We start from the raw sequence: 23,334 nt of genomic DNA on the forward strand, positions 1-23,334 counted from the left end.
GCTTAGCCCCCCCTTATATTGTAGAAATACTCTCCCCACACTCCACCCCCAGGTCGACCCGGTCATCTACAAAACAGCTCTTATCTGTGCCCCGTACACGTCTCAAAACAAAGGGTGACCGGGCCAAACCTGTGGAATCCCCTTCCACTCCATATTAAGTCCTCTACCACCCTTGCCAGCTTTAAGTCTAATTTAAAGACATACCTTTTCACTCTTGCCTTTAACAACCCTTAACACCCTCCCTTATTCCCCACTGCCTCTTTATTTATTATTTTTATTTTCTATTTTAATTTATTTTTACATACGGCTCCAGACCCCCCCCGTGACCCGACCCCGGGATAAGCGGTTGAAGATGAATGAATATTTTATTTCACTTAGTCTAGTGCTTTTAACCTTCTTCTTACTTTTTTACTTCTTTTATTTTCTTGCTTGATTCTATTTTACCTGTTTGTATTCTATGCTGATTGCTGATCTTAATGTTGTTTTCTTTTTACTTATTTTATGCATTGTTTTGTCAAGACCTGTGTTTTCTTGGGCTCCTTTTATCTACTGTCCTGCCCAAACCTGATTTCTTCTAATGTAAAGCGCTTTGGGTCAACTCCTGTTGTATTAATATGTGCTATATAGATAAAAGTGACTTGACTTGACTTTGACTGAAATTGCTTTGAGGATAACGACGACCTGGACAAATGAGGACATTCACAGGCTTATGAGTTTGACTGTTGCTACATTGCGGGATGTTTTCTTGTCATTCTGCATTTTCTTGCATGCTGTCTCTATTCCCGAGGGGGAAGAAAGGCCTTGACGAGTTGGGAAGCCATGTGCGTACCTGCGTGTCTGATTTGTTGATGTTGTTTACAGCTGAGTGCCAGAACAGCTCTGATGTCCTTTCCGCATTCTTTGCTACAACGTGCTGTTCAACCATTTTTGTTTTTATTTCACTTGTTTCTTCTTCCTTTTCCCATCTTCATCATTTACATCTCTGTTATAAACATTGTATTGGAGTTATTGCCGTGTTTGATCGCCCCACTTATCCGCTGTCACAAATTCAGTTTTTATCAGTTCCTACATCTCAGCGGTTGTTATGTTTTTTCTCTCCATCCTTCCAGACACCCACTGGGAACATAGCTGCAGGGTTTCTATCCAGCGAATGTTGCTCCAGCTCATTTAGATCAACTTGTTTGACCTTGAACAAGAGAGGAAGAAAGTAATGACTGGAATCAGCTGCTGTAGTGGTGGTTTGGATTGAAACCCAACGTACACTCTTACACCTGGCATAGTGGGCAAAAGAGATTAGTGTTATTGTATTGTGCTATTATAGATTAGTGTTTTTATGATATTTAATTTACAAGTCAGCACAATACCTGCTGATGTACCCAGAATTTGTAGTTAAATAACATTTCCACAGACCTCACTACAGTACCACACATGGCCTTTACGATGACAGCTAAAACATAACGTCAAAGATCTACAACAACTGACGGATTATAACATTTTATAGATTTAATAATAAGTTAGGGCTGGGCAATATGACGATGTATATGGTTTCTATCGTGACGCTATGTGCAGCAATATTTACGTCATTTGGATGACACTTCACGTTCTGGTCCTTTATTCATTCGTTCATCTTCAACCGCTTGTCCCTGTTGGGTTCGCGGGAGCTGATCCCAGCTGAGGCGGGGTACACCGTGGACAGGACGCCAGTCTATCACAGGGCACATAGAGTCAAACAGAGACAGACAACCATTCACACCTACGGGCAATTTTTTTTAGAGTCATCAATGAACCGAACACAAGCATGTCTTTGGACTGTGGGAGGAAACCGGAGATCCCACGCCAATACGGGGTGAACATGCAAACACCACACAGAAGGGCCCCAGCTGGGGTTCAAACCAGGAACCCTCTTGCTGGGAGGCGACAGTGCTAACCACCAGATCACCATGTCGCCCTGTCCTGGTCCTTGTAATGGTCAATTTGCATTTGCATTGATTTTCATTTGTGAAAATTAACACAGGAGGATACACAAATAATCTTTACCATTTGGTTATTTTATATAGACTATTTATTTATATACTGAATTACCATAAAACATGCTATCGTGATATATATCATTATTGAGATATGAAATGACCTTTATCGGGATATAAGGTTCGGCCCTATACTGTGTTGTGTTCAGGTGATTCCACAAAACCATTGTTTGTCTTGCTTCTTATCCTTTTGTGGGAGCAGATGTTTTCTTGGCAGCGGTGCAGCAGGTAATATAGGGAGGCAGAGGGTCGATTAGCTCCATGTGCCAGGGGGGTTTTGAGGGTGTCTAGGGTGATGGAGACCCCCAATTATTTTCCTGGCTGCAAAGAGAAGAAGAGGCCATGACCCATGCCCTTAGTAGACTGAGTGAAGTGCTGCAGTTTGCCCTTGGCCTGGAGTGACGCAGCTCCAAAACCTGGCAGTTATGGATGAAGTAAGTCATAACTGTTCAAGACTGGTGGGAATATATTTTTTTTATGAAGTGCACTGTGCACTGTGCTTTGATTTGTATAAGGAATGACAAGTGCCAGTCAAAACCACAACGCCATCGTTTTGTCAACACGTTACACCGAGAGCAAAAAAAGGGTCACAAAGCATCTTCTCATTTTTCCACGTCTCCAGTCACTCGGCTGCTGGGAGGAATAACAGAGCTGCAGGATTAGCAAAAACCTAATTTCACCCAGTGCCAGCCTACAGTAGCTGCACCCAACAACAGACAACCCGCAATGCCGGCTGCTATTGGCTGGTACAATGTAAACTTAGACTTGAACTTCTCTTTATTGATCCTTTTGGGATGAACTCCAGCAAGGAAATTGAATTTCCAGCAGCTTACAAAAACACAAGGGGAGTATAAAATAAAAGACAGTATAGGATAACCAATAAACTCTGTGCTAAATAAATACAGAAAGTATAAAAAAACAACAGTAAACAATAAACTCTTAGTTAAGTATATATGAGGTAGATGTAAGAAAACAGGTATAATAAAATTTACGGAAAGTGAAATCAGATAAGTTAGATGTAGAGGAAATGTATAAGATAACATAGGTATGACTGTATATGACAGAAATGAGGTGTGGTGGATTCAAGATTCAAGAAGCTTTATTTATCACAAGGGAAATTATTGTGCAACAGCTTCAATACAAAGGTGGGAAAGGATCAGAGTGACATTAAGCTAACATAAAATAAATCAAAATAAAGCTAAGCTAACGTAAAATAAATCAAACAATTAACTAGATGTGACAGAGTGCAACAGACATTGTGGTTAAACGTAGGTTTATACAATATACAAAAATACGCAGCGTGCAGTTTAGCAGCATATTGAAATAAAATAAGTACAAACTAAATAAGTTATAAGGAGCGATAAGTGATAACAGTGTTAAGTGTCGCAGCATTAAGTTATTGCACAAAGAAAACAGAATGTGACAGAAAGTCATTGTCAAACACGTAAAAAAAAAAAAAATATATATATATATATTCAATCTAAATATATTTTTTAATGGAAAAGCAGTAATTTCATTCTGTACCCCTCTGTGCCCCGTAAGTATATTATGATTTTTAAAAATATATAGCTTTTAATAAAGATTCTACATATTCAACCTTTAAGAATGTGTTTATTATTTCAAATTATTTACAATAAATCATCTTGTACTTAGTAGTAATTTTAATACTTTAATCTCCCTTAATTTGAACAAATAACTAATAACTTTTCCTGCACTGCAGATTTTAAATCGTGTGTCAATCAAATAAAGGAGGCGGTCTCTTTTGTTTCAAGATGCCTCTCATTGGTTGATACGTGCTTTCGGAAACGCCCACAAAACATAATCTTTCTTGTGATTGGACAGAACTGACATGGCAACAAAGTACGTGACCAATGCAAATTGGTGGCTCTTCTGTCCCCCATAAGGCAGCGGCGCAGCTCTAGCTCTACCAGCGAGTACCAGATTGATGTGTGTGTTTGTGCCGTCATCTTTCTGCTTCTTTCGCCCTCCTGATATCCGTCGCGTACCCCGTTTAGCCCTCTACAACTGTCTTTATTTCTTCCTTGGTAGTCACACAACAATACAAAACTGAAGTTGCTTTGGTAAAGGTAAGGCATATTATTTTTTTCCTCCCTTGTCAAAAAACCGCACCGGCTCATCCAAAATGGCGTCTTCTGCTAGCTGTTGGTTAGCGAGCTAAAATACCAACGTCTTAACAGAAGCTTGCGTCGTCGCCTGGTTACCCTTGAACTAACGGGCGTTTACGAGGGGAAATAAAACGTAACCGTTAGTAACGCGTATTTGAAATGTCACGTCACACAACGAGTGTCACATTATCGTTACACGGAGATTTTGGGCCAGGATGACGTCAGAGCTGGCCCTGGTGTGTTTCAGGTCGCAACCACGCTGCCCCGAGTGTAGCAACTACAGAACCACTCAATAACATGATTTATGCACAATATTGAGCCTGAAAGAATGGACGATTTTGCATTGATTTGCTTAAAAATAATAATAAATGGCACACTAGTATACCACGATCCATCATCACTGTGTCAAACAATTGTTTTGACAGTTTAAAGCAGATTTCTGGGCTTAAATTGTCTTGTTACTGCGCTTGGGCTTTGTAGGGCAGCGTGATGGGGGTGACTGTTGCAAGCACAGCCGAGTGGAAAACATTAGCGGCTAAGCACGCTGCCCTGCCCTCAATTCACTGCATAATGGTGTAGGTTTGCAGGGTGGTGCTGCGTTTTTGATCCAAACCTCACGTTAAATAGCGTTAGAAACACAGGATTGCATCTCAAATTACACACTATTCCAAGAGTAACTGCACACATTTCTCTGCCCGACGCCCCTTTTCTTTTGCTTTGCTGTAGCCGAGCAAAGATGAATGCATAATCCTACATTTTGGCATTTGTTGTTATTGTTTCAAAGGTGTTCATCAATGCACAGTTTACAACACTAGTTTGTAGTGTCCATCGCTGATCCTGTTGATAATATACAGTACGTGTGTTGCTTTGGTAATTAGATGCCATTAGTGGCAAGAAGGCCTACAGCACAGATCTGCTACTGAACATTATGTCCAGCTAATTTGGCTAACTGACGTCCTTCAGATGATGTTTTGCCCTCTTTAATAACGCTGTTGTTACAATGATGTATCTTATGAATATGCATTATTTCCCTCAACAGCGCAGCTACTAATCTGACTCTTTCTTTTCCCCAGCACCGTTTTCCCCATCCCCTCCTATTATTCTTATTCTTTCGAGTATTCTTCATTGTCAAGCCGCCAAAGTGGAGAGTGTGATTGCAGAAGGGGGTGCTTCTCGTTTCAGGTAATAAACCAAAGCGTGAGCAGAAAAATAACAAGGACATCACTTTCCCTTTCCCCCCCATGGTTAGCCCTCTGCTAGCGTTTTGGGCAGGAACTTCCGGCTTTTTTAGAACAAAGCAGGATGTGGGAAGGCTCAAAATGGCTGTCAGACACTATTTGTGAAACAATTTGGAAAAAAAGGAGTAAGTAGACATAATAAGCCTTGAGGGGATTTCTGTCCCGGTGGTTGAATATTGGTGGTGACAGCGCTATAGAGTCACTGTCAACAGGATGGCTCACACCCTGGATTGAGTTTTAAGATGCCAAGACTGAGGCTTCGGATGCTCTGGGATACTGTATGTTAATTTTATAAGTTTATGGCGCATCTTCCAGAAATGTCAAAATTCAAGTTTGGCAATTTCTCAAAAACTGGTTGATCATTAAATTAAACTTCACAAGGCTTGCTGGCATCCTGAATATACATATAATGGTGTTGCACCGTAAACCGATACTAGAAAGCTACCCTGGTGTTAAAAATAATATTATTTCACGTTTTGTTAGTATCTGTACTTTATGAACTTTGTGCAGAGTTCAAAGAGCTCAAGTTGGCGATGGAATGGAATAGAATTACTTTAATGATCCCAGACTGGGAAATGATTTAACATAAATTAGATAACATAAATATCCCCAAGATGTAACGTTAAAGTCAAGCAAGTGTTGATTTTGTGACAAAGGCAAACTTTCTGCATCATCAGTGTTGCACGAGGCAGTCAGGAGTAACGGTAACTGTTGAACTGCATGCAGACTTGTGTGAACCACATCAGACAAACGGTTCACACTGGTAACGTTAACTTCACCATAACATGCGTATGCTGATCAACAACATTAGCTAAAAATGATCTATCTTAAGTCAATCAGTACTGACAATATAATCGGAGCATGTACATTTTTGTTGATAATTTCTAATGTATATTATAATTGATATTAGTAGAAAATGCTCTGATTAGAGGCACACACCTCCTCCAGGTCTGGATCATTTGTGTTGTTCTTAAGCGCACTACTGTAGTTTGCAGGGTTTCAACTTTATCAACATGAAGTGCAAATTGTAATTTCCCCTTTGTGGGACGAATAAAGGATTGTCTTATTTAATGAATAGCCAGACTTATTATATTATTCTTTTTTAGCTGAATGGAATCGTAGTTAAAGTACTGTTCATTTTGTTTTCTACTACAAGCACTGAGCTTGTTTGTGGAAAATCAGGTTATTTAATAATCTCTTTAAGAGCAAACAAGACAAATGAACATAACAGACCACATTGGCAGTTAATTTACCTATGAAACTGAAATAATAATAGTTATATTGAAACATAAGCATGATTTATCCATCTCAGTAATGGTATCTCAATACTTTAGGTACAGCACTAATACATAATGAGTCCCCGTCAGCCAGCCTATATGCTGTGAGGAAAATTTCTATATTAATAACCTGTGATGTGTTTGACCAAACGATGGCAGCCGAGCAGTCTGCGTGAAGAACAACCTGCTCTGCTTTTCCACTGCATCTGAAACCCTGCGTGTCGCTCTAGCTTTGGTGCATCACATAGATTTAATGGAACTCAAAGTTTAGAAAATTACCAACTTATCACTAAAAGGTGGAACTAGAAAAACAAGTAAGTTGCATCACACGAAACCAAATTAATACTAAGCAAATAATGAATTTACCTAAGACGCAGTGAGACATGTGAAACAGTGCAAAGTGCAGCCGTGGTTACATCTATGGAAGATGCATCGGCCTCGACTTTATTCCGCTCAGTTGACTGACTCCGGCGTTAATGCACACGCCGTCACCTTGGATGTGCTGCATTATGCGTTGAGTTATAAGTGCACGCATTACCATTATTGAAGCTGCTCTGTGGCTCACCAACAGCTGATTGTGACAGTCATCTGAGAACGCATCAAGCTATGTTTATTTATAAAGCCATTAGCCAGACCAAGCCATTATTCCTACGATGTTTTGTCTTTCCATTAACTTAATGGTTTTCTGATAACTGAAGTTTTAACCTTGTGTCTCCTGCAGTTACATTAGCTTCCTAAGTGCATTCATAAAGTGCAAGAATGTACACAGTTAATAGTTGTTTCATATCTTCATGATTGTTGTATTCTTACAGATTTTTTTGTTAATGTAAATCCATTTTCTGTGAGCCTGTATTTATGTTAATAAATGTAGAATGAACTAACAAACAGTACGTCTAATCTTGTTTCTTATGAGGTCAAAATACAGACAGTATTGCATGAAGCTAACGTGTCCCTTTCCTTGTGTTTGCGTCTACAGTGCTTCTTCGGGGGGAGGAGGTGGTAGGGGCGCACCTCAGCACTATCCCAAGACTGTCGGCAACAGGTTTGTCATTTGGAGTTCTTCTAGAGCACCCTTAATAATGATTCATTATTAACACCAGTAGTTCCCCCCCACTGCAGAAAAGGTGGACCAGACAACTGTTGATTAAAGGGTCAGACTCCAGGAAACTTGATTTGAGTACCCAGAATTCCTGCAACACAATGTCAGTCACCTGCAAATAGCACACACATCACATGTTTACCATCCAGACAGTTGGCACTGGGATTATTTTACTACAAAGTGTAAATGCATTAATGTTTCAGGCTGACACCATCCTAGGATAGTATACAATATACTGTCATACACATCAAGGTACTTCATGTGCTATGTTTGAAGAGGTTATAGGCAAAAAACTCTTAGAAGAATGCATGAAATTTAAATAAAAAGTGTTTTAAGGCCTAGCATTGACAACTCAATACTCACATGTGTAAAGGCAAATCTGGTTATGGAGCTGCATGTTTAATATCTACATACAAGTAAATAACATGGCTCTTTTTTTATTGCCACTATTCTGATAATCAATAAGGCTATCATTATTATATTGAGTCATTTTTTTAAGGAAAAAAAAATCACCACATTCTTTGAATCCAACTTCTCACACGAGAATATTTTGTGGATTCTTTGGCCCTCTGCGACAGTGAACCGAATATCTTTGAATTATGGACAAAAAAAGACATTTGAGGACGTCATCTTTAGTTTTGGGAAACATTGATCAATATTTATATATTTTTTTCGACATTTAATAGAAGAGAAAATAATCTGCAAATTAGTCAGTAATGAAAATAAACCTTAGTTGCAGCCCTACTTCTGTGTATGTTGGACACAAGTTGACAGACCTGGTAGTCCAGCTTTTATATTATGAGCGTGCAGTCACTTGTAAAATAAGGGATTATGTTTTGTGCTAGGACAATAACTGTATTGCAAAGGCTGTGTGTTTTTATTTTGCCTGCCATGATGTCACTAGATTCAGTGATACTCACCTCTCTCTCTCTCTCTCTCTCTCTCTCTACAGCGAGTTCCTGGGGAAAACCCCAGGGCAAAGCGTTCAGAGATGGGTTCCTTCACGAAGCACTAGACGAGATGTCAACTCCAGCAACGAAAAAGAGCGACACGATGCAATCTTCAGGAAAGTGAGAGGGTAAGGCTCAAGTCCATATGCACATTTAAGCAGTTCATTATCTAACCCCAGGGACAAAACTAAGATTTGATCAAAAGAGTCCAAATCTTGCCAAAAAATTACAAAACCTATCTGATTAACAGTAAGTCTGGCTTTGCTTGCCAAATGTCATCCAAGACTGCCAGAAGGGCTCTCGTGAAGAAAAATGCCAGTAAATGTTTAATCAATTATCCTGAAATTTGGAACAGTGTGTTGGACAAAGGTCACAGGGCTTGAGGGCAGCTTGACAAAAACAAAATATGAAATTGCTGCTGACGCCATCAAAGACTTCATCAGGAGTTGATCCATTGCGTGTTACTGTGGATGCCTTTCTTTCGTACAGTTTGTTTCGTAAGTTGCGTAGGGACAGTGTTGAATTGCGTTGTTCTGCAGTCAACAAGGCAGCATGTGCTTTGCCAAAGGCACGTAAACGCTCTCCTGTGTCAGGTGGTGTTTACAAGTACAAAAGATGAAGCGATGACAGAGGTTCCCTCAGGAATGTGGGCTAGCTGGTGGCGGCCACAGGAAGCCGACATTACACTCTGCAGTCTAAACTCAGAGAAATGAAGTAATTAACTGCACATGTTAAATCTCTGTACAATCATTTAGCCCCATTTAGATCACAAATGTTTTCCTGTATACTGGAATAAAAAGGGGTACCTCCTGGGTTTCCCTCCTCCTCATCCTGGGCGTGTTGCTAACATGCTTTTACTAAATCCCTGATTCGAAAATCAAGGTGTCTAACATTAACTTACACACTGCTCTCTGTAGAAACAAAGCCAGCAAAGAATGATAAAGCCGATGTGGATAATGAGATTTAGTAAACAAAGCCCCTGGATTTAGAAATCATTATTTATTGGCTCTGTTGTCACAGCAAATGAAGTGACGCTGCAGCTCCAGAAGTGGGAATGAGTGCTTAGCCGGTGAAGGACTGTAAAATGGTTGATGGATCATTATTTGAACAACTAGAACTGAGAGCTAATGCAGTACAGGACAATACTTTAGTGAGTTCAACTTGGTATTAACTTAAAAACAAATTTCTGTAACATGCGGTATTTCTTCAGAGGGTTCTTTCTGGTGCTGGAAATCCTTAAACATTTGAATTTGAATGTTTGTGTTTATAAAGGTTTGAAAAGTGCTTAAATTTTGAGTAAAGGGATTGAAACTGCCTCAAACTTCGGTTATATAGGGTGTCATTTCTACTCAACGGGTCTACAAACAGGTGACACATTTTGAAACATGAAACTTTGTCGTGTTTTCTTTTAATTAATTTGTCAGCCTTCAATACACACTTTTCTAATTTATTGTGGTGAAGCGGTGCAATAATCACAAAAAAGCTTGAAAATGCACCTTGAAATGCTTGAAACGTGCATGTATTTGAGTTCGGTAAAGGTGTAGGAACACTGATCACTACTATAGAATTGCTTGAACCTAATATTGGACCTTGAGAATGGTGTTCATAGATGTAGGGAAATTGGTGTTTTTTTATTCATTTAGAGCACGAAAAGCAGTTGACAGTAGCTCCCCTTTGTCTGCAGCTTCACATAAGATCTCCAGAGTTAAATTAAAGCATTAAAGTAAACTTTTGAAATACTATGAAGTCAGCAATTCTGCAGATGTTACTGGGTCTTAAGAATTATTTGTGAAAGCCACCTGGTATTCGTGGGCCACGTACAGGTTGAACAAGTGTCAGCAACAGGGTTTCTTTTATGGAAGTGGTATAACTTGGTGTATATCTTTAAAATCATTGAACCTTGGGGTTAAGGAGGAGGGAAACCCAGTGGAGGGAGTCAGGAATGCAATTAGGCAAGTTAAAAAAAACATCAGGATGTAATGAGAATGGTTTGTAATGAGGTTGTCCTAAAGAAAAATCTGGCCCGTCGCCACATGCAGCCAGATGCATGGGAAAAGAACTCGATAACATTCTATCATGCCAACATCTTGATCTTGCGCACTCGTACTGATCTCCTTATCTTGCTCTCTCTCCCTTCCACTCTTGTTTGTATTTTTCCAGCATACTCAACAAACTCACGCCTGAGAAGTTTGACAAGCTATGCCTTGAGCTCCTGAACGTGGGCGTAGATTCAAAACTCGTCCTTAAAGGAATCATCTTGCTGGTAAGAGTGAATTATTATTATTGTTATTTTTATTTAGTCATCTGCTAAATGGGAATGTATTGATCCATTATTTGGCAGGCTTCACTGAGTGACTTACACACATTTGAATGGTTTCTTCCTTCTCTCGTCCTGTATGTGTGTGTTAGATTGTAGACAAAGCCCTAGAAGAGCCGAAGTATAGCTCGCTCTATGCTCAGCTATGTCTGCGCTTGGCAGAGGACGCACCAAACTTTGATGGCCCTTCAACTGAGATCCAAACATCCCAAAAGCAAAGCACAGTAAGTGTGTGGGTTTACATTTTTGCTACACAGTTAAATACATTGTCAAACCTTAAAGCTATGGTCTACATTCTGAAAATTTAGTTGAGCCTCTGAGACAGATTTGAAAAAAGCAGGCCATAATAAAGCCATCAGTACAACTCTTCCCCTCATAAAAGGAGATGGATTTTCTTAATGAATCATGTGTTGCAGTTGGTAATCCATCCCCACAACTCAATTGTAAAAGGCTGCTCATTTCCTGTTATTTATGCTTCTATGCGCACTCTGCCTTGATATTTCTCAGGGAGCTACTTCTAACCAATGTTTTGTTTCTTGCTATTGTAGACCTTCAGGAGACTGCTGATTTCCAAACTTCAAGATGAATTTGAAAACCGCACCAGAAATGTTGAAAGTACGTTCATGTCGTTGTGGGTCCTGTATGAGGTGCAGTATCTTTTGACGCATTTCCTCACAGCTTGTGCACGACTAACTTGTGTTTCTCCTCTCGCCACAGTCTATGACAAACATGACAACCCTCTTACTTCTGAGGAGGAGGAGCAGCGTTCCATTGCCAAGAGCAAGATGCTTGGCAACATTAAATTCATCGGGGAACTCGGCAAACTCGACCTCATCCACGAATCTATCCTTCATAAGTGCATCAAAACAGTATGTGCATTGTTTTTTGTTTCTTTGAAATCCACTTTCTTTGAGTAGCATTTTTTTTTAATAAGAAAAGAGTGCCTACAAATAATTCAGAGTACCTTGTATGACCCCCCCCCCCTTCTCCCCTTTATCTTCTTCTGAAGCTTCTGGAAAAGAAGAAGAGAGTCCAGCTCAAGGATATGGGGGAGGATCTGGAGTGCCTCTGTCAGATAATGAGAACAGTGGGGCCGAGACTCGACCATGAGAAAGCAAAGGTAACTGCTCCATGGCCCCATAACCATCTGGAGAGACTGTGTATGACAGAGTGTGTGTAACATGTCAGGGACAGAACTTACAATTTCTATAAAATGATAATGGTGCTAAGCGCAAACCAGACATCCCAGTTTTGTCTGGCTAGTGTGTGTCTTTTGTAGTCCTTTCTGTGTCGTAGGGATGTCGGAATCATAGTTATCCAAACGTAGTTGTGACATGCCATTCTGACTTCCTCTTCTTCCACTTCTTCTCCATTTAGGGCAGCCTGGCTACTAATTTACGAGGGGAAACCCTGTAGTAGTTACCTGGATGTAACTCCACTTCTATGAGTATGTGCTGAAGGCTCAATTTTCAATATTAAGTAGGCTGACCTGTTTTATGTACAGGACGGCGCCAAAAGATTGTCTGTCTTTTTCCTTCCATAGTGTGCAATAATAAATTCCCTGATTTATACTAAAACCGGGGGAGTTCCTCTGACAATACCCGTGATGTCACGACCTCACTGTTAAATCCCCACTGAGTTGACCTTGTCATTCCAGGTGCCTGCTGAGCTCACCATCAGGCTGGACACAGCCACACCTAAAGCCCCACTAGGCTCACAGCCAGCCCTAACATAAATCCTGCCGCCATACTGCATGTACAAGGTCTGCCTGTCCTCAGTCACTCCCTCCCTCTTCTCTCCTCTCTCCAGTCTTTAATGGATCAGTATTTTGGCCGTATGCGATCCTTAATGAACAACAAGGAGTTGCCCGCAAGGATCCGGTTCCTGCTGCAAGACACAGTGGAACTGCGAGAAAACAACTGGGTCCCCCGCAAGGCTTTCATCGACAACGGACCAAAGACGATTCACCAGATCCGTCAGGATGCAGTGAAGGCGAGTCCAGTGAAATAATGGTGCTCAATGTTTAGATCGCAGACAGTTTAGGCTGATTTAATAGTCAACGTCCAATACCAGAAGCAGAGTTTGAGACATGCATGTGTTAAAGGGCTCTGTCAATAAACTTGTAACATTAAAACTCTCTCCTACAAAGAACCAGTTTCTGCACATCAGCAAACAACCTATTGTGAGGAGTGAGAGTCTGCAGGATACTAAAATATGCACAGGATGTAATTAGGTTTCTGGATAACAATCATGTAGTTTAGTATAAAGAATGAAGCTTTCTTGAGATAAGAACTGAAGAAGTTCTGGGCTACACGCTACAACGTAATGACATCGGCTCTGGTCTTTGTGTTCCTGTAGGATTTGGGTGTTTTCATCCCAGCACCCATGTCTCAGGGGATGAGGATGGACTTCTTCCTGGAAAGCCCCTTCATGCCCCACAGAATGAAACTGGACAGGGAGACTCTCGGGGGATTGGCTGATATGTTTGGGCAAATGCCAGGTATGTGCAGTGTGGCCACATCCCATGCTGTCATTTAATTTTGTCCGTGTCAAAACTGGACTCACGTTTTATTCTTACAGGCATTATAAAGCTGTTACCTCAAGAATGACCCATTTTCAAGTTATGTTGCACGAAATGATAAGCTAAAAGGGACAAAATAGTTTGATCTGTTTTTCATGATCCCCTTGGGGTGGTCATTTCACGTTTGGAGTGCTTGTGTAAAAAGCTCTACTAACATTATGTTTGTACTTTGTTTACTCAGGCAGCGGGATTGGAACTGGCCCGGGGGTTATTCAGGATAGGTACTCGCCCACTATGGGACGTCATCGCACCAATCCGCTCTTCAACGGCCACAGCGGCCACACCGCCCCTCCACAACAGTCACAGTTCGACGCGGGGCAAAAGTCCTTTGTCAAGTCCAACCAGGTAATCCTCCCAACAGATTTATATTATTCAGGCAAACAGCGATTGATGTTCTCTCGTTAGAGTTCAAATTTCTTTTAAAAAGTGAACCACTATGCCCATTTGACTTTTAACAGGTTCAGAACCAGCATTTCCTCAACCAGAACCAGAACCACTTGGCTCAGCAGCAGGTCCAGTCAAAGGACATGCCACCACGATTCAGCAAGAAAGGACAGCTCAATGCCGATGAGGTAATAAAGAGCCAGATCAGTGGCTGTGGCTATAATGTGCAGTCCTCTCTTAAGTCTTCGTGCCCGGTGATTATAAAAAGACGCGTTATTCTGAGGAATACAACCTGCTGCCAGTCTTTCTTCTACCTTGTACTCTGTCTTTGATCTCCATCTTTCTTACTCTTCCTCCACTCCTCCTTTTTTCTTCAAACTGGCAGCTTGTCCACTGACTGCGATTATGAGATATGAGGGCATAGATGTAGTCAATATGCAGACATTTTTTCCTTAACGCGCATGACTAATCCTAATGTACTTTCTGTGTCCATGGTGCTTCCTGGTCCCACAGATCAGCCTCAGGCCTGCTCAGTCATTCCTCCTCAACAAGAACCAGGTACCCAAGCTCCAACCCCAGATCCCCACCATGATGCCTCCCAGCGCCCAGCCCCCACGCACTCAAACCCCCCCTCTGGGACAGGTGGGAGACCTCCACACAATTTGCCACTAGATTATTTAAACACAAATATAAAAAAAAATAGTTTTGAGAGAAAACAATGACTATGAAAAATAGCATGTGAAAGAGGGGGGGGGGGAGCCAAACCAAACCAAACCAATCATCGTCAGATGTTGTGATTTATAGCACGACCTTTTTGCCTCAGCCTCCACAGCTTGGCCTGAAGACCAACCCTCCGCCCATCCAAGAGAAACCTCAGAAGATAAACAAGAAACCACCTCCTGCCAGGGAGGAACTGCTTAAAATGACGGTAGGCAAAACTAAAACTGTATAATCTTTCTAAACTGTGGCAGTATATAAATTAGGCACAGTAAAACCAACAAAGAGTGCATAAAGATGGGAAATCGAGGGCAAAACAGCCTGATGCCACAACCTACATTACCATACTGACAGCACCTGTCAGATAGAAAATGTTAAAATTCCCAAACCCATCCTTAAGTCGGTACCCTGTGCCAAAAAGTCCTGGGTATCATTAAAATAAGACTTGATTTGTAGACAACAGTTAGTCGGATCATTTGAGGGTTAATGGCTGTTTCTGCGCGCTTGAATGTCCACTGCAGGAGGGGATTGTGACCGAGTACTTGAACAGTAAGAACCTGACTGAGGCTGTGAGCGGCCTGAGAGAGATGAGGGCTCCCAAGCACTTCCTGCCTGAGATGCTGAGTAAGATTATTGTGTGTTCCCTGGACCGTCCCGATGAGGACAAGGAGCATGCAAGCACTCTGATCCACACACTCCGCACTGAGGGCCTCATCACTGGAGAGAACTTCATGCAGGTGCACATACCCGGCATTCCTTTTGTATCACAATCACACTAGACTGACACGTGTTCTCGTCTACGTTCTGCATTGTTATTCATGCTCTGGCGGTTCCTCTGTTGCAGGCTTTCCTCAACGTCCTGGACCAGTGCCCTAAGATCGAGCTGGACGTACCCCTGGTGAAGTCCTACCTGGCCCAGTTTGCTGCTCGGGCCATCATCGCAGAGCTGGTGAGCGTGGCAGAGCTGGCTCACCCGTTGGAGAACGGCACACACTTCCCCCTCTTCCTGCTCTGCCTGCAGCAGGCGGCCAAGCTGAAGGACCGAGAGTGGCTCACCGACCTCTTCCAGCAGAGCAAGGTCAACATGCAGAAGATGCTCCCAGGTAGACTTTTTTTTTTATATCCCACTCCTCTGCACTAATACATCCCACTGATGGGACAGTCGTTACCATTGTGACCCCCCCTGACTTGTTCGTCTCGGCAGAAATCGATCAGAACAAGGACCGCATGCTGGAGATCCTGGAGGGGAAGGGGCTAAGCTTCCTGTTCCCTTTGCTGAAGCTGGAGAAGGAGCTGCTGAAACAGATAAAGGCAGACCCCTCTCCACAGTCCATCTACAAGTGGATTAAAGACAACATCTCGCCCAAGCTTCACACTGATAAAGGCTTTGTCAACATCCTTATGACCAGGTACAAAGACAGCAGGTGCTTTTTGTCAAGGTCATTTGGATGAACACTGAAGCTCAATTTGAGTTGAAATGGAAAAATAAGCCAACAGGAGGAGGCTGAATTTGTGGTGGTAGTCTTTTAGTTACTGCAGAGATGTATAAATTGAAAGAAATGCAAGACCATACATTGGAAATGATCTGACATTGATGAGAAAGGCTCGTCATGTAATCGTCCCTTGTCTTTGCAAAGGTAGAGCGGGTCTTCCTTCATATAGAAAGGTCTGTGGTTCAATCCCCCGGCTCCTCCAGTCCGTATGATGAAGTGTCCTTGAGCAAGACACTGAACTGCGAATGGCTCCCTGTGCTGTGCATGGTTGAATGATTAGATGAGATGATGGGCAGGTAGTCTCTGCCATCAGTTTGGATGGGTGTGTAGTCAGAAGATGAGAAAGGCGCTTTTATAAGCACAAGACTATTTATCATCTTTTGATCTCCTCCCAGTTTCCTGCAGTTCATCTCCCAGGAGCTGTGCATGGTAGAGGGCGATGAGCAGCTGGCGGCCCCCTCCAAAGAGCAGCTGGAGCAAGAGAAACAACTGCTGCTGGCCTTCAAGCCGGTCATGCAGAAGTTCCTGCACGACCATACCGAGCTGCAGGTCAGCGCCCTCTACGCCTTGCAGGTGCACTGCAACACCAGCGCATTCCCTAAAGGTACTACACCCCTACAATTTGGGCAATCCACCAGAGCTAACCGGATATAGCCGTTATTGACTTGTAGCAAATGTCAGTCATTAGAAATAGCTGTATAGAAATGCCAAAATATGTTTAGAGTAGTTTAGAAACGGCACTGACTAAAATATTCACTCTAATACTTTTGGTAGTAAAGCAACAAATGTAAAGAGGTTGAAGGTACTCGATGCAGCGGCTGCAGGTTCGACTCCGACCTGCCGCCCTTTGCTGCATGTCTCCCTCTTTCTCTCACCCCATTTCCTGTCTTTCCTATCTTAGGGCGCACTCAAACTGTCCGCACGTACCGTGCCCCCGGGCTTTAGGGTACTTTTTTTTTCTTCTCCTATGTCCGAACAGGCGCACATAAAATGCCGTCAGACCTGCCGTAGGCCTCTTGCTCATGCTCGTAAACGTGCGCACGCTCGTGCTCGTACATGTGCAAACACACTGTACAAAAGCCCACCACTCTCAAACGGGCCGTGAACGGCAAGCGGGCTGCAGTTAGGCGCGGTGCGGTTGCCCTCACACTGGTCAAAGGAACTAGACTTTACCCTTAAAACCTGTTTGGGCACGGTACGGAAGGACAGTGTTAGTGCGCCCTAATAAAGGCTTGAAAACTGCCAAAAGAAAATCTTTATAAAGAAAAACTGCTTGTATTTTTTCAGTGTAATGATTCTTTTATTTATTTATTTTTGTCTTTCCACTAAGGCATGCTGCTCCGCTACTTTGTCAACTTTTACGACATGGAGATCATTGAAGAAGAAGCCTTCCTTGCATGGAAAGAAGACATTACCCAAGAGTTCCCTGGAAAAGGAAAATCTCTATTCCAGGTACAGTAAGGCCGTCACAATGGGGTTTTACTGGGGTTGCTCTAATGAATAAATTGCCAGTTAATTTGTGTGACTGTGTATCCTAAGCTATTCACTATGGTCATGTCCAAATATGTGTTTTTACAAGACTGACTGATGTTTTTACATCTTTGTTTTCCCTCTGACAGGTTAACCAGTGGCTCACCTGGCTGGAGACAGCGGAGGAGGAGGAGTCCGAGGACGAAGCAGATTGATAAAACATAAGAAGAAGCATCATGGCGTAGAAGATCCTTGTTATCTTACTAGTACACTCGCCTTTCCCTTTTATTTAACTCCATTCTTAATTTAACCACTACCCCGTGGCACTTAGCTGCTTCTGTCGTGCAAATATATAAACGGAAAGCTTGTACCTGTAGGGCCTCATGTGTAACCACCCGTACGGCGACCGTGGGCTGAGAAGCATCATTTGATCTGTTGCCTAATGGATGTTTGGTTTTGGATCTGTGTCCTGATCGGCTACATGAATTCTGAAGTCTAGAGTGGCGCAACCATGTGTTTTTTTTCTTCTTCTTTTTGCTTTGACTGTGTTAAGTTTGTTACTTTTCTTCACTGTATAGCATGATTTTCATTTCCACTCCGTTTTTACAGATTCGAACCTTCCTCCAGTAGGAAATTGCTTTATCTAAGAATACGTACGATGCTCTCCCCCCTAACTATATCAAATTAGTGGTAATCTTCGCCTAATGCTAGTTAAAAGCACAAGTCTATTTATAAAAGTCACCGACTTGGCAATCTCCCAGTCTTCTGTAAGGGCCCAGCTTGGATTCCCTTCATCACACTCATGTGATCCCATACAAAAACAGCAGCGGTGGAGCGGAGTGATCCACAAAGAGGAAAATCAGAGGCCGTATGTGACGTTGAGCCTTTGTTTCAGAAAGTACAACGATAGATGGCAAGGGGGTCCACTTAGTAAGAGTGAGGCATTAGATGCCAAAACTTCTCAAAAATGAATTAAGGTGCATGTAAAGTCGACCTATGCTAACTTAATAACATGTTTTCCACTTCTTCTAAAATAAATTAAATAAATAAAAGTGCTCTTCGTAGTCGCTGATTTAAGAGCATCTTCCTTTTTTTCCATCTGTCCCTCTTATGTTTTAGGAGTAGCTGCAATACTCATTACCCTCTTAACATTACACTATCTTTAAAAGCAGTAATCATTGGTGTGCCGCAGTAACGTTTCAAAAGTTTCCTGTGTTTCTACCTCTTAGTAAGAGCTGCTTTGTTGCTGGGATAATGTCATTTACTAAGAAGAACCTTTTAGTCAAAGCAGATGACGTGTTTGGTTTAGTCCTGGACAAATCGCACAATACATTTACCGAAGCAGACTTTTCCGACGAGGCTTCACGTGGTTGACGTATTATTTCAGCAAGAAAAAACCCTTTTTTAAAAACATTAATTCAACAGCGTCCTCTTTGAGAAACGTACCCGTCAAAATGTGGGTTTAAAGAACATTTAGAGTATAAGTATAATGGTAAAAGTGGCCTGTTTACATCGAATACACCGTATGGAAAATGAAATGAGTGGATTTAAAATGTTTTTCTCAGATTGGCTCAGTAAAAGCAAACCTTTCTTAGATGGGTTGTAGTTGAGCCCCTCCCCCTTTAATAAACTCCGTAACGGCTAAATAACTACATCGACTTTTACCCCAGAACTGTGCTGACGAGCCATGTTTATGTTTAAGGCAACGGACTCGGATCACATTGTAAGGTATCCGAAAGTATTGTGCACCACCTATTGCTTTAATGTCAATAAAGTCCAGTATATGAGCAACACAAGTAGTTTTCACATTTATTGAAATGGTCAAACTGCATCAACACTTTCAAGTCTGAGACGATCTTCACGATCTTTGTTCTTACTCTGCTGGTCGGCGAGCTATACGCTAGCCCTACAGTGTGTGTGTTATCTGTCAATTTACCTTCTTATATACAACACAAGACATGATCCTGGACTATACATGTTACCAGTGTTATACAAAATGTCTAAAAATGTACAAAAATGTGCCTGAATATCACCAAATAACCCTGACGGTTATTAAAGGTACTGCTAATGTAGTTGGAGTTGCTGGAACAATACTGTACCTGTCCAGGTGGAGCTTGGAGTCAACACAACTCATGATTTTAACATGTTCTAGGATCCAAACAGGAACTATTTGATGCTGTTAAAAGTGAATTTAAAGAAAAAAGTAAAGAGCAAGATTAAGCTGATTGTTTTGATGTATTCAAGCTCAGTGTTTAAACTGATAAATATGTCCAACTGTGCAGTAGGAGGACTTGACTCAGGCTGTGGTGATGGATAGTGGTCCAGGGCCTTGGTATCTGGATGTCTGTCCCATCAGCTCTGCCTTTTCCCCAACAACAACAACACTACGCTCCTCTGTGACCGATACAGAAGAGAGAAAAGTCTCCCCTTGCTGCTGTCATGGCCGAGCCGGTTTCAATGACAAACATGTTAATGGTCAGTTACTCCTGGTCTGTAGGGATCCAGAAGTATTCCACCACCTTCCTGCTTCTGCGAGGAGGAGCAGAGTCCGGTCGCTCTCCTGCGAAGGCGGGCAGCTCATCGAAGTGACTCGGGCCTGGATCCTTCCCTGTGTGCGGGGCAGAGACTCTCAACATAGTCCTGAGAAGAGATTCAGTCACGAGTAAGTTATCGTACATTTGAAATGCAACACTTCTCTTCTTTAAATTGACCTTTCACAGTTTTGTTTTCCTGCCCAGTGGCATTACTCCTATTTTTTTAGTTTTATTTAGTGTATAAAAAAGGCAATGAGCGCCTCACACTTTGTTACTTCTTCATATCTACAGTTCTTCAGAGTTTCATGCTTTAAAATAGTGTTAAGGTTTGAAGTTCCTCCGTGTATTGAGACTCTATTAGACACATACAATCCATGCAATCCATGCAATAAGTGTTTTGTCATTCAGCAAAAACAAAAAAATATATATATATTTTAAAAACGTTGACATTTTGGAGCTCTAAGGTTTCCACCTGTGCACATGTTGAGTGTAATTAGTTGTTTTTGGGGCCCTCTGGTGGCCACGGTGTTACCTGGATGAGCTCCTCTCAGGCTCTTCAGGACTGGTCTCAGGGGTGGAGATGTACACAGGGTCTCCCTCCTGAACAAGAGCACATGACACACAAGAACTGGTTGCTTTTACACTATTTCAATATATATTTAATTTTTTACATTATAAGATAACTTCATAAACACATCTGTGTCCATCATCTGACCGTAAAGTTTCTCGGCGTGCCGTCTTGATTCTTGAGAATTTTAACCCTCTGATCGCTTTCTGTCATGCAGAGGAAATAACTCTTGATGTTGGCTTGACACTGTTGGGGGTAAAAAAAAAAATATATATAAACATAAAAGACAAAAGAATATCAAACCCTAACTCGCTCTTCCTTGTCATTTTCTCTTCATTGACTAGGCTGGAAGTCAATGCATGCATATAATATCTATTTATAATCTATGGAAGCCTATTTCCACCAATATGAGATATTAGTGTGTAATATATAAGACTTAGTGTAATGTAAACTTTATCAAAATAATGACTTAGTATCTCAACAAAAAGAGAAATATTCTTAAAGTGCAACACTGTCATTGTGTAATGCCAGTGTTGCACTGTGACCTTCAGTGGTGGGGCTGCAGTTTAAATCATAGAAGAAAGAGAAAGAACCCCTTGGACGATGTCCTTCTTGTACACTAGTGTAAGATCAGAGGTGCTGAGGTGTGATGATGAATGCTCTCTCACTGCTTTGCTCTGCCTCAAAGCCTTCAGATCCTCCTGAACTCTGAACCTGTCTGCCAACTCCTGGTGCTTCTCCCTCCAGCTGAGACACTCGGCCGTCCTCTCCTGCCTCTCCTTCTCAGCCAGACGCCTCTCGGTTTCGGCCTCCCGCTGGGCCCGGCTGGCCCTTTTGCCCTCCTCCTCTGACGCCATCGCTCTGTGCCTCGAATTCAACTCGCTGTGAACACAAGACTGAAGTTACATCTGAAAATATCTTGCGGATAAATTGAGAAACTCGCTAAAAACTAAACTCCTTTCCATTCTCATTTGTTCAAATCTCTGATCGCGCGAAGAATACTATCAGCCCGTAAATCCAAGCAACAACCTTTTGAAGATGTGAAATGTAAACCTTTGTTGCACCCGTACCATCCAGTCATGTAGTGGGTTTAGATAAGCCTATAGTACAAGCACATCTGGATTTAGGAACCCCCCTATCTTTCCTTTGAAGAAGCGCCAAAGTTCACTGACGATGTCAAAATGAGGATTGAGTGTTCACAGTTTTGACACTATAATATATATGACGATTCAAAAACAAGAAATACGACTCCCAAAAAAAGTGTTTTCTTTCATACCCACCGTTAATCTTGTGAAGCTTGGCTCATAATCAAACAGCCCCTTTTCTTCTCTGGCATTCATCTTAAATCATCTCTAAAGAAAAATATGTTTTACTCCCCAACTGACTCCTTTGAATTCTGCTCTCCCCTCAGCTCCCCATGTCCTCCTCTACTCTCATTCTTCCCATATACAGTATGTAACGCTGTTAACGTCTGGGTCTGCCCTAAATCTGCACCTCGAGGATGCCTCCGTCATTCGAGCAGAAATGTTTTGGTGTTAATTTCTTCGTCAACTCGCTTTTCAACAGTGCGTCCTACGAACAAAGATTCATCCTGAACATTGTCTTGGGCACAAATTCACCCAGAACAAATGCAAACGCTGCACAGAACAACAACAACAACAGGTATCCCTATCACGCAAACGGCCAAGACGATAACTCTTTCGCTTTGCTGCCTGTAGCGAAGATTAGATTAAACGCGCTGCAATTCATCTGATCTGACGTCGCTCTTCAGATGTTATAATTCATGCTCCCAGCTTTTCACTCCGCGGGTTATTGAAAAATTGGAGCTTGAATGGTGTTTGAGTACTTGAGCGGGTAATGTATCACGCAGCACTGCATCCCCAAAATGGTAGCACAAGATGTATTTACGTTATAAATCACTTTGAGTAACATGGAGCTGGAATGGGATTTCTTTTTATGGGGATTTTCCATTTGGTTACAGAGTTTGCTGTGCATTCCCACACTATAGTCTTTGTTGGCAAGGGGCTACAATCAGGTCTGACTTTCAACCTTTCAACTATTTTTATACGAGAAGCGGGTGACGTGAACCCCTTGACAATGTTCCAACTTCCCCTCTACAAGAGGTACTCAGCTCTATTGGCCGTGGTCTTATCAGGGCTCAAATGTTCTCATTGTTCTGACTGACTACATTTGAAAAGCGATTGCCACTTTTAAAAAAACAACCCTTGACCCATCACCTCCTCATGTGTAGAGCAGATGCCGCTGAAAAAAAGGATTCAGGAGCTGCTGTGATGCAGCGATGGGATTTCACCACACTGTTAATAATAGTTTATCATTTTTGCATTTTTTTAAAGCACGTAACCATGCAAGGAAGGTGCCGCATAAATCAGGTTTTATTGTAATTTATTAGTATAACAGGCTACTCAATTCTTATTTGTAGACTGTGAGTGAATGGCTCTTGACTGCTCTGCCTTGTTATTTTCGTTCAGGTAAATTCATTGCTGTAGCTAAGCCTTTGAACAGAAGAATACATTTGCATCATAAGACAGGTGT

At 41.9% G+C, this 23,334-nt stretch overlaps 1 protein-coding gene across 1 annotated transcript; it reads left to right on the forward strand.

Moving 5' to 3' along the window:
• Nucleotides 1-4,368: 4,368 nt before the first annotated feature.
• eif4g2b (eukaryotic translation initiation factor 4, gamma 2b) lies at nucleotides 4,369-19,462 on the forward strand (the record flags this gene model as incomplete). The annotated part of the gene is made up of 21 exons (XM_083916390.1): nucleotides 4,369-4,423; nucleotides 5,227-5,335; nucleotides 7,645-7,710; nucleotides 8,720-8,845; nucleotides 10,878-10,980; nucleotides 11,127-11,258; nucleotides 11,583-11,649; nucleotides 11,752-11,903; nucleotides 12,044-12,154; nucleotides 12,844-13,026; nucleotides 13,393-13,534; nucleotides 13,797-13,960; nucleotides 14,074-14,187; nucleotides 14,513-14,641; nucleotides 14,823-14,927; nucleotides 15,238-15,453; nucleotides 15,561-15,819; nucleotides 15,921-16,125; nucleotides 16,605-16,813; nucleotides 17,540-17,661; nucleotides 17,829-19,462. The coding sequence occupies 21 exons, from the start codon at nucleotides 4,369-4,371 to the stop codon at nucleotides 17,892-17,894; spliced, it is 2,835 nt and encodes a 944-aa protein (XP_083772516.1). The 3' UTR covers nucleotides 17,895-19,462.
• Nucleotides 19,463-23,334: the final 3,872 nt, after the last annotated feature.

Source organism: Echiichthys vipera (genome assembly GCF_963691815.1).
Source record: "Echiichthys vipera genome assembly, chromosome: 7".
In the NCBI taxonomy this organism is placed as follows: Eukaryota; Metazoa; Chordata; class Actinopteri; order Perciformes; family Trachinidae; genus Echiichthys; species Echiichthys vipera.